Source organism: Telopea speciosissima, chromosome 10 (genome assembly GCF_018873765.1).
Source record: "Telopea speciosissima isolate NSW1024214 ecotype Mountain lineage chromosome 10, Tspe_v1, whole genome shotgun sequence".
Taxonomy (NCBI): Eukaryota; Viridiplantae; Streptophyta; class Magnoliopsida; order Proteales; family Proteaceae; genus Telopea; species Telopea speciosissima.
In genome coordinates this window covers 19,732,999-19,745,065 of record NC_057925.1, presented here as the reverse complement: position 1 = coordinate 19,745,065, position 12,067 = coordinate 19,732,999, and the positions used below count along the sequence as shown (strand labels likewise).

At 40.4% G+C, this 12,067-nt stretch overlaps 1 protein-coding gene across 1 annotated transcript; it reads left to right on the top strand.

Moving 5' to 3' along the window:
- The first annotated feature begins 9,553 nt into the window (after positions 1-9,553).
- Positions 9,554-11,029, top strand: LOC122643391 (UPF0481 protein At3g47200-like). Its single transcript, XM_043837015.1, has one exon. The coding sequence runs from the start codon at positions 9,554-9,556 to the stop codon at positions 11,027-11,029; it is 1,476 nt and encodes a 491-aa protein (XP_043692950.1).
- Positions 11,030-12,067: the final 1,038 nt, after the last annotated feature.

Below are 12,067 nucleotides of genomic sequence, written 5' to 3'. Positions count from 1 at the left end.
GGGCAGTGGTGTTGGAAGAAGTTTCAGTGATGCAAACAGTCAAAGCATAAAGAAATAAGAAGAAACCCAGATAATTCACGATCCAGTACGTCACTACCCCCTCAGCCCTTCTGGAACCCACGTGAATTCTCAATCTCTATCCCTCTTTCTTTGCAAGCCGTCTTCATTGTCTTGCTTTTTCCTTTTTAAATCCTGTTTGTCTTATTCTTCATGGACTTATTCCATTCCCTAATCGATCGAGCTTCTCTTCTGTTGCAACTTCTTTTGTACAAATGGTCTCCATTGAGCTTAGATACAGTTCCATTTTACAAAATTCTCACAGAATTCTCTCTTCCAGACTACAATTCTTCATGGGTTCTTTTTTTTTTTTTCTTGGTTCCTTCTGTATTTGGGTTACACTTAGTTACTAAAGAAACAGAGAAATAGATATTTGGTAGGCTTTCTCAATAGTGAGATGCCCAGAATGAATTTTATTTATAGGACTGTTCATACAATGAATGGTTAGATCTATGCTTACAATGAAGAGTCAGATCTAAAGTTAAAGGAATATTTGTTAGTTACAATAAACAAAGGAATGGGTGGTTCTCCATTAGCTGTAGAGTGGGTGTCAGCCTGTATCACGTGAAAGCCGTTGTGCTGGAAATGGGAGAGATGTAGGCTGATACAGATGTGTTGTAGATGCTGACATTAAAGCTGATGTAGAGGTTGAAGTGGAGTCTCCATTATTCCCCCTCAAACTGAGTATGGGCTTGGAGGACATACCCAGTTTGGAACAAAGGCTGGTAAAGGTGGCATGCGGCAAAGGCTTAGTAAAGAGATCAGCCAGTTGCTTTGAAGCAAGAACATACTTAGTCACCAAGGACCCAAGGGCTACTTTCTCTTTGACAAAGTGATAGTCCAGTTCAATATGTTTCGTCCTGGAGTGAAAGATAGGATTAACAGTAAGATGTAGGGCACTGAGATTATCACAGAGTAAGATAGGAGGGTGAGGCTGGGCCACACCAATATCACGAAGCAAGAAAGAAATCCAAGTGAGTTCAGCAGTAGCAGTGGCCATGGCCCGGTATTCAGCCTCCGTACTAGACCGGGCCACAATGGGTTGCTTCTTGGCACTCCAAGAAATATAGTTGGAGCCCAAGAAGGTACAAAAACCAGATGTAGAGCGACGGGTAACAGGGTAACCAGCCCAGTCCGAGTCCGAGAAGGCATAGAGTTGGAGAGAGCTATGGCGGAGAGTGTGAAGACCATGACGAAGGGAGCCACGAATGAAGCGGAGAATCCGCTTAACCATACGAAAATGAGCCTGAGTGGGACGATGCATATGCTGACATACCGAGTTGGCGGCATAAGATAAATTTGAACGGGTCAAGGTGAGAAACTGAAGGGTGCCTACAATGCTGCGGAAAAGAGATGGGTCGGGAAAGAGGTCAAGATCATCAACAGATGGAGAGGTCTTCACAGCTAGTGGCGTGGAAATAGGCATAATATTGGACATATGACATCGTTCCAGCAGGTCCTGGGCATATTTAGATTGAGATAGAAACAATCCGTGAGGAGTATAGGATACCTCGATCCCCAAAAAATAGTGGAGATGTCCCAGGTCAGACATAGAGAAGGTCGAACTCAGCTGAGTGATAAGGGTAGAGAGTAGGGTGTGGTCACTGCCGGTGAGCACAATGTCATCCACATAGAGTAATAAGAGGAGGGTGTGCCCCGAGTTGTGATAGACAAACAAAGAAGTATCATAGGTGCTGCAGGTGAAGCCACAATCCAACAAGAAGTGACTAAACCGATCGAACCAGGCACGTGGTGCCTATTTAAAACCATAGAGAGCCCTCTTGAGCAAACAAACATGATTGGGGCGAGTGGGATCAACATAACTAGGTGGTTGAGCCATGAAAACCGGTGTTGAAAGATGCCCATGAAGAAAGGCGTTTTTAACATCTAGTTGCCGCAGTGGCCAGCCTTTGATAGTTGCAATAGTAAGCACAAGCCAAATGGAGCTGGGTTTTTATCACTGGACTGAATGTCTCCAAGAAATTAACCCCTTGTTGTTGGTGGAATCCCTTGGCGACGAGTCGAGCCTTGAGGCGCTCAAGGGAACCATCAGCACAAAGCTTGGTCTTAAAGACCCAACGGCAGCCAACTACATTTTGATCAGGTGAAGGAGGAACTAGAACCCAAGTATTATTGAGGTGAAGAGCATGCATTTCATCATCCATAGCATATTTCCAGCCACTGTGACGAAGGGCAAATTTGACTGATTTAGGCTCCGTAGGAATGCTGGAAGAAATAAGGGCATACTTGGGATTAGGCTTGACAATGCCATGCTTGCTGCGTGTGACAATACCAGTGCAAGGTGAGGCTGGAGTAGAAGCCAAAATGGGTGGAGCTGCACCTGAAGAAGACACTCCACTATCTTGAAGTAGAGTGGGGCTGGGCCTGAGGAGCCGAAATGGGTGGAGCTACACCTGAAGAAGACACACCACCATCTTGAAGTGTAGTGGGCTGGGCCTGAGTGGACGACTGAGTGAGCTCAATGTCAGAAGCCTGAACTTGAAGTAGAGTCTCCAATAGGGGCAGCACCGTAGGTGATTGGGCCTGCGTGGGCTCCACAATAGGGAGCGTAGCATTAGGGATGACTGCAAGCTGTGGGCTAGGCCAAAGTGGAGTGGGCTCAAATGGTACCACAATTGGGTGAGATGAATTAGCTTGGGCTGCAGATGGGCCAGAGGATGGGCCTGGTGATGCATCAGTAAGAGATATCCATGCACTAAATGTGCCAAGATCACCTATAACAGAAGCAGTGAAGCCATTAGTAGAACCAGCACGTTGAAAAGGAAATAAAGTCTCATTGAAGACCACGTGCTGAGATATAAAAACACGACCAGTCTGTGGATGGAGACACCGATACCCCTTATGGTGGTCGTTGTAGCCCAAAAATACACATGGTAGAGAGCGAGGCTCAAGCTTGTTGGAAGTAGTGTGGCGTAGGTAAGGGAAGCACTAAGACCCAAACGTACGTAACATCGAGTAATCCGGGGCATGGCCAAACAGGGTGTGTAAAGGTGAATCCATTTAGAGCAGTGGGGACGGCAAATGATTGATCAAAAAGACTGAAGTGGTAAAGGCCTCAACCCAAAAATGTCGTGGAACAGAGGCATGATATAACTTAGCCAATCCCAACTCAACTATGTGTCTGTGTTTTCTCTCAACCACGCTATTTTGCTCAGGTGTAGCAGGACAAGAGAGCTGATGCAAGATTCTATGTGACTTAAGGTGAGCTTGAAACTTATTATCAATAAACTCACCCCCTCCATCGGATTGGAATACTTTAATTGATCCATTAAGTTGCTTTTCAACCATTCGTTGGAAAATAACAAAATAGTGAAAGAAATCGGACATTTTCTTAATAGGATAAATCCAGTTGTATCTGGAGAAGTCATCAACAAACAATATATAATAACGAAAATGCTGAATAGATGTAATGGGGGTTGGGCCCCATAGATCACAGTGTATACATTGTAACGTGCTGTACTCCTAGTAAAGGAAGAAATAAAAGGTAGTTTAGAACTTTTGCTGAGCTGACAGCTAGGACAAAAGTGTAACTACTTATTAGAAACAGAGATAGCTCCATTGGAAATCAAAAACTCTGTAACTCTTCTTTGAGGATGACCCAATCTGCTATGCCAAACATCAACATTCGTAGTCCAAAATCGATTGGAAAAATTTGCAGCAAATGAGGATCCTCTAAGAACATATAAACCTCCATCCTGCTTACTCCCCGATGCCAGAACTCTCTTGGTCAGCTGATCCTTAATCACAAATCCAGAAGAATCAAATTCAACAGAGCAAGGACAGTCTGTAGTTAACTTGGATATTGAAAGTAAGTTTTGCTGAATGGAAGGTACCACTAAAACATCCTTTAATGGAAAAGAAGATAATCCATGACCAAGAATACCATCACCACAATGAGTAATAGGAAGTAAAGAACCATTTCCAACCATAACTTTATCTAAACCAGTATAGGGGAGGAGACCATGGAGTTTACCTGGAGAATTGGTTATATGGGAATTTACCCCAGAATCAGGAAACCATGCTGCATCCTGGGTATCCGCAAGTGTCATGGCCGCAAGGGCAGTTGGAATAGCTTCAGACTAAAAAGTATGGTTGAAACGTTCATAACATCTCAAAGCTCCGTGTCCAGGCTTCTTGCAGATCTGACATGTAATCACACGATTCCCAGAACTGCGATTTTGAAAAGATCCAGAGGACCTATTCTAGTAATATGAGGGGTTAGTTCCCCCTGAACGTCTAGAGGGTTGTGACCCAGGTTTGGTAGATCTATTGGCTGACGCAGGTGGAGATGTAGAAGAATGAGTTGGAGTATTAGTGATCTGAGTGAAACCCCTTCCCTTTGAGTTAAAATTACTATCTCCCTTTGACTTCGAAGAAGTGCGAATATAAGAGGTTTTGGCACCATAGAAGGCCAGATGGGAATTTAGATCAGACGATGGCTGGTTGCTCTTGTTACGCAGCTCGTGGCTTTGTAGCAGAGGAACAATTTCACAATAGCTAGGGACAGGGGGTTTGAGCATAGTAGTAGCAAAAGCTTCATAACCAGAACCAAGATTGGTGAGTAGGGAAAATACCTTACGCTGATCCGGAACAGGTTTTCCAATGGCATTTAGTTGATCACAAATTGATTTGAACTGTGAGAGATACTCAGCAAGAGTGGGGAAGTTTTCCCTCTAGAGGAATTGAAGCTGAGATAGAAGTTCGAATTCACGAGCCTCAGATGTTTGCAAAAATGCTGCAACAAGAGCTTCCCAAAGATCTTTGGAGGATTTCAGTCCAACTGCATAGCCGAGAACTTCCTCCGACAGGGTTGCAGTGATCCAAGCTTTCACGAGCCTATCTGTTCGAACCCAAGATGTATAATTTGGGTTAGGGACCTTCTTTCCATCATCGAAAGAGATTTCTTCTGCTGGAGCTTTGGTTTCACCAGTGATGAAATCGTGGAGATCCTGGCTTTCAAGGAGAGAGCTCATCTGAGTCTTCCAGAGTAGGTAATTAGTAGGACTAAGTTTTAGAGTAACAAAATTGGCAACGTTTAGGGTTGACGAATATGAGAAAGCCATGGTTAGGGCAAGAGAAAGGTCTCCCTTGGTTTTCTCTGATACCATAAAGAAACAGAGAAACAGATATTTGGTAGGCTTTCTCAATAGTGAGATGCCCAGAATGAATTTTATTTATAGGACTGTTCATACAATGAATGGTTAGATCTATGCTTACAATGAAGGGTCAGATCTAAAGTTAAAGGAATATTTGTTAGTTACAATAAACAAAGGAATGGGTGGTTCTCCATTAGCTGTAGAGTGGGTGTCAGCTTGTATCACGTGAAAGCCGTTGTGCTGGAAATGGGAGAGATGTAGACTGATACAGATGTGTTGTAGATGCTGACATTGAAGCTGAAGTGGAGGTTAAAGTGGAGTCTCCATTAGTTACCACTGATCAAGGCAGTACCAAAGTACCACTGATCAAGGAAGTACCAAAGAATGGTAGGAGCTTGATGATCAGAGAAGAAATTGCAGTGCTTTTCTTTTCTGTGTGGGGATTTCAAAGGAGTTCGTGACTAATGTCTCAGATCCAAAAACAAAATCAATTCCATTTTTCACCTATTTAATCTTTTTTTCTGTTTGGGGATTTCAAAGGAGTTCGTGAAGCATAAAAAGAACAAGAAAGAGATGAGATGTGTGGCGCCATATGCTCCATCAACAGCAGCGGTGGTTGCTCGATATCGATATGCATCGAACCAATTCCAGATGATTGGAGCCAAGCAGTCAAAGGTGATAGGCAAGTTAGTATCTCTCTCTTTTTCTCTTTCAATCTTGGATATTTGGGGGTTTTCCAATTGAAACCAATGCTCAATGCCGGATTTGCAGAGATTGGAGGTGTCTTGGTGTTAGTTGGTCATTCACACATTCAGTTTCTTAATTATTGAATTTTGAGATGGCCAATGTCCAACATCGGTCTGTCACACTTTGTCTCTCTCTGGGGGATTTTTTGTGTAATTTTTGTTGAATCCGATGCTGGATGCTGAATTTGCAGAGATAGCCATGCCTATTATAATGTCGGTTCATCAGCTTTTCTCTTTGTCTTTTCTTTTTAATGGCGGAGGATGCTTGCAAGTCATCAATGGCGCCTTCTTTTTTCTCTTGATTACTGTTAGCCATTTAGGGTACAGTTGATACAATCTTTCAAAAGAAGAGGAAGGCAGTATCATTATTCAAAACCCGAGGAAGGGGTTTGATATTATGGATACTTAGAGGGGAGGGGGATGATATTTACTCTTCATTTATTTATATTTCTAGAGTCTTCTTTCTTAGGGATTAAGTTTATATCCTGAACACTTGGATAGTTGGATTGTAAGTGTAAGATTGTCTTTTTTTCAACCAGTGTAATGCCTAAAAGGCCATCAACTTCTTGTACTTGAGTAGTGAATTTTGGTAATTTTGAATGACAGTGTCTTTGGCATCTCTTTGAAACAAGTTAAGTTCATCTCTTAAAAACCTTGAAGAGTGGGTGTTTTCTATATCTACTTGAAACCTTGAAGAGTTTCACTCATTCCTTGAAGAGTAGGAGCTTTCCCTATCCTCTTTGCATCCTAGAAGAGTCACAAGACCTTGGAGCTGCAAACACATCTTAGAAAAGTTGAGTTTCAGCCCATAACAATTCTATTTCTATCATTCGTTTTTGTTTAATTTTAATTTTATTTTCTAGAATTCGTGCACTAACTTCATGAGAGATTTTTAGAATCTTACATTTATTTTATGAAGAATTCTTCTTCATCAAAGTTGTAGCCCATTCTGTTATATCGAATCTGCAAATTGAATCACCCCAAACCGAGTTGTGAGTTAAGTGTTATTAGCATTTTACTGATAGAGTGTGAATCTATCTTGTTTAACCTTTTATAATTATTTGTTCTATCACTCTCCCGATCCTGGTTTTAGTAGTCTATCAAGAGGCCTGCAACACATGGGATCACCATGCCGACACCATAGTAAAATATTATTAATTATAAGCTCAAGATGCGGGGCATCACACTCTGTCGGTCAATAGTTTTCTGAGTTCTCTGGTCAACCGACAGGATCAACCAGTAGCCTCCGGACTTGAATTTTTCATTTTGTTTTCCCAGGGCTTTTTACCAACCTATCACCCAAGGTCCTTCTAAGTCATGGAAAGTGTGAACAATGATATGTTATACAATTATAAATGCAATGTGAGTGTCCTATTCTAAACTAAGTGCACTCCAAAATCTTCCTTGAACTTGTCGGAACTTCACGCTTCCTTAAGCTTCAATTGACTTCAGTCTTCTGTTTTCTTCACAATGGAGATGTTCAATGGTGTTACATTCTTTGGCTCTACTTCTCCAATTTGGATTACTACAATACATCATATTTTGAAAGTACTTGTTAGATATCTTCAAGTGTTTGTTATCATTATAACCAATTGTGATCAATTTAGCAGAATAAGGTCCCATGTGGGTATTTTCTCAACACTTTTAAGTTTGGAAGCAACAAAATCAACTTTTCTTCCATCCACCATTTCTTTTTTACTCAAAAAAAAGTTTCAAGAGAAGCAACTCAATCAACATCAAAGTCGGGGTTGAATTTTTACTATAAATAGGAAACATCCGCATGAATACTCTTGTCGATATTTTCTAGTGGACGAGTAAGACATTGCATTGCCTAAGTGAGTTTTTCATGTGGTGGTGACGGAGGGTATGTCAACAACCGTAACGATGGGCGTGACCCGATTGATGTAGAGCTCGACGATAGCTACAAAAGCTATGCCTGTCAATCGAGTAGGCTATTTTGGATCTACTCCTAGGATTTCCCGGTCATTTTACTCTCTTTCAAACAGTAGACTTATCAACCATTTTTGCTCATGCTAGTGCCCCGAGAAATTCTTGGATTTCTTGCAACATAGCTGGAAAGAAAGAAAAGACAAGGCGTTAAACGCCCTCATCTACAAATATCAAATTTGGATGCCTAAGACGGTAATACCCCATGTCATGTTATTCATCCAAACTACAAATTTCAAGTAAGACACAAGGCGGTGGAGGCGATGGATCCCTAGATGAAGATATTCTCCCCGATATTTTCTCCATGGTTCTTTTAAAAAATTCAAAATAAGACACAAGGAGGTGGAGGAGGTGGATCACTAGATGAAAATATTCTCCCTGAGATTTTCTCCATGGTTCTTTGAAGGTTGTCATTTGTTTTCCGTAACTCATGTACCTTGTCACGAAGAGAAGCATCTTTAAAAGATGCCATTCGGGGCTGTTTTGCTTTACCTCTAAGCATAGTGATCAAGATTCAGAATTTACTCTAAGACCAAGTTGATGGCATTCAATGTGAAATTGCATAATACGGTTCAAAATGGAGAAAGTTCTATTGTAAATGAAGAACCAAGTGTAGGATATATAATGAGAGTCTAAGAGAACCACTTTACCCTGGGTCTCTTGAGAACTCACATATCCAAGTGTATGAGTCGCTCTCATCATTCTCATCATTAGAGGACCTCAAACTCATAATGGGGCTTTCAAAACACAATCAAATGTAAAAGTTACAATGTATTCACTAACTTCATTTTAAACACACAATAGCATGTTCATGTACAAGGGTTCTGACCTTGGAGAAGCAAAAAACATGCCATATGTCTTACTATGAAATGATCAAGAGCTTCTTTACCTAAGTGGGTTAATAAGATAGACAATTAAGAGAAGAAGTAAAATGAATTGAAGTTAAATATTATCTTTAATTTGCCCTTTGTTCTGTTTGGGTACTAGGGAAGAGTAAAGTGATTAAATGTTCCTTTAGTGGTCATTTTGGGTTTTAAAGCAGAGGAATAAAAAAAAGTTCTACTTAGAGAATATTTGTCTTGACAAAAAAGAAAAAGCTGAAGCCTAATAGTAGTATGAAAGGGATTAGCTATAAATGAATGTAATGGACTTTGATTCCAACAATGTAATCTTCTTTATATACTTAATTTAAAATTGACTGAATGCTAAAGTGTCATCTAATTAGAGACCAGTCTTCTGGCCTATGATCATGATTTTCAACAATCTGTAAGTAATAGGATTCTCTATGGACCCACCATGAGTAAAGCTGTTTCAATATAAGAAGCTTTGGAAAAATGGAGAGGCAGAAAAAAGGATTCCCGTATTGCAGCTCAAGTCTCTGTTACAGAAAGAGTAATATCAATTCCTGGAGAAGGATGCTGGGTGTTTGAAGTTTGTGGAGCCCCCCCTAATCAAGAACAACTAGAGTGACTCTTTATACTTTTCTTGGAACTACATCCCTCTAAAATCTGCCATGGACAAGACCAAATTAATGAGTTCAACAAAGATGAATTACTATGTAATACCAAGCTTGATAAGTGAGCAAGGTAAAAGAGCTTTCTACTTTCAGTCATCATATAAAATGCAAAATGTAAATGTACCATTACAGTTCAAATTAGCTGCAATTTTTGTTGGAGTGTTTCAGTGATGGCCAGCACTGATGAAAGAAGTTTTTCTGTTTCAATTGATAGGTCGGAGAAGAGGAAAATGGTCATAGAAAGATCAAATGAAGATAGCAGAAGCAGTACCGAGCCTGATATTATAGCCGATCAACGTGAATGGTCTACGACGATCACAAAGCCATCAGGGTCCTGTCCACAGTGGTTGCTGCCCATATTATGTGAGCAAGAAACCACTTCTGAAAAAAATGCAATTGATAAGGTTCCAATCACAATTCGGCAGGGCACTGAAAAACGCAAGGATTGCTTTAATCCCATGGTGGTCTCCATTGGTCCTTATCACAATCAGGACAAAGATAAAGAAGGCAACCCAAAGTTTGCCAGAGTGGAGAAACTCAAGGCTTCAATAGCAAAGGAGTTCATTGGTGGAAAGACTGAAGAATTAGTGAAATTTGAGGAGGTGGCTCACAAGGCGAAGGCATTTTATGATAAGACTTCGACAGCAAATTTAAGTAATGATCAATTCACAAGAATGATGTTCCTTGATGGTTGCTTTGTTCTTCATTCCATTGATTGTATCTTAAATAAGTCCTATAATACAAGGATGAAGACTGATCAGACAGCTTTTGTGTTAAGGGACTTGTTCTTGCTGGAGAACCAATTGCCCTTTCTGGTTCTTGAGGCATTGATGAGCTTCAAACCCAGTAAAAGTGAATGGGAAGAACTCATCCACAAATTTGTACTGAAGCCACTTTCGCTCGAAAGGAAAATTCCTAAAGAGAAGGTTGAATGGAAACACCTCCTTGACCTACTCCACATGAAGCTCATTTGTAATACTGATCAACAGAGGAAGTTGTCTGAAGGTTCAAAAATGCCCTATGATGATTGGCAGTCATTTCGTTCAGTCATTGAGCTTAAAGAAGCAGGGATCAAGTGCAAGAAGATCAAGGGTGGGAGCTTTAGAGATGTTAGTTTCAAAGATGGCCATGTTCGTGCTAATCTCTTCCTTCCTCAACTCGTCGTTGATGATTTTACTAAGTCAATACTCTTGAACTTGGTAGCATATGAAGCAAGCCCTGATGGTCCCAGTGACTATGTGGTTGCCTCATTCATTGTTTTCCTGGATGCACTTATTGATCATGCTGAAGATGTGAAGGAGCTGAGATCTAAAGGCATAATCCATAATTTACTTGGAAGTGACCAACAAGTGGCTGATCTTTTCAATGAATTGGCAAACAACTTGGTGCCAAGCTCTTCCGAATATCTTGACATTAAGAAAGGGATTGAGACCCACTGCAACAAGATTGTTCCTAAATGGATGACAGACCTTTGGAGTACACATTTCAGTAGCCCCTGGACTGTTTTTGCCTTCTTTGTTGCAGGAAGTATCATCATTCTCACCTTTGCGCAGACCTACTTTTCCATATTCCCCAGAGGAGGTGGAGGGGAAGGAGAACGGAAAGCTCCAATTCCCTCAAGGAAACTTCACTCCTTCTTTGACTAGTATATTTTGGTCAATACAAAATAAAATTCTCAAGCTCTCTCCATATGATGTGCTCTTGGCTTAGGTCTGTTTGAAACTTTCTCCAACCATTGGAACCGCTTCTTTATCTTCTTTCTTGCTTGGATTGCGTGTATTTTAAATTTCTTTTAGTGTTTGAAAAACCTAGAATAAGCCAAAGTTTGAGTTGAAAAGGTTTGAATTTCTGTATTCTGTTTTACTAGACATGGTGCATAAGATTTTGTTTGAAGTTTCAGCTTCATAATGATAATATAATGGTTGCATTTTTTAAGAATAACTGCATCAAGGTGGAGATTTTCATTCATATTGTATTGTTGAGTTGAGTAGACAAAAAACAAAAAACTATATCAAGTAACTCCCTTAATTATTTCTGCTTGGGGCCTCCAGAATTGGCTCCTTCTATCCTTTTGCAGTTTATCTTTGTTTCAGAGATGGTCCCTCCTCTCCTTGATCCCTTGTGGGGTTGCTTTGTATGTATCCTTCTTTCTTCTTAATATATTTCGGGTTCACCAAACAAAAAAAAGAAAAAATACACTCCCTACGCTTACTCAAACTATCTCAAGAGCATAACGACCACTTACAACCACCAGAAACCACACCTTTCCAAAAAGCAGTACTAATAGAATCAAGAGATTAGCATAGTTTATTACCCAAAAAAAAAAAAAATGGATTGACATAGTTTTTGGGAAAAGAAACGCCTCATCTAGTAGGTAGGTACAAAGTTCAAAACAGATTTAATTAAAACTGATCTTCCAGATTGAGCTAACAATAGAATCTTCCACCCACCCAGCTTAGCACGAATCCTATTAACTACAAAACCCCAAACCTTAGATCTACTTCTAGAAAACGAGACAATAGAACATAAGTAAGCAGCATCACGGCATAAAGATTTAGCACCAAAGTGACGAAAAACAAAATTCTGAAAACCCAAAGGGATAGATTTACCATACAAAACACTACTTTTATAATAATTTATTTGTTGACTTGACAGATCCTAAAATAAATCAAGGATAGCCATCA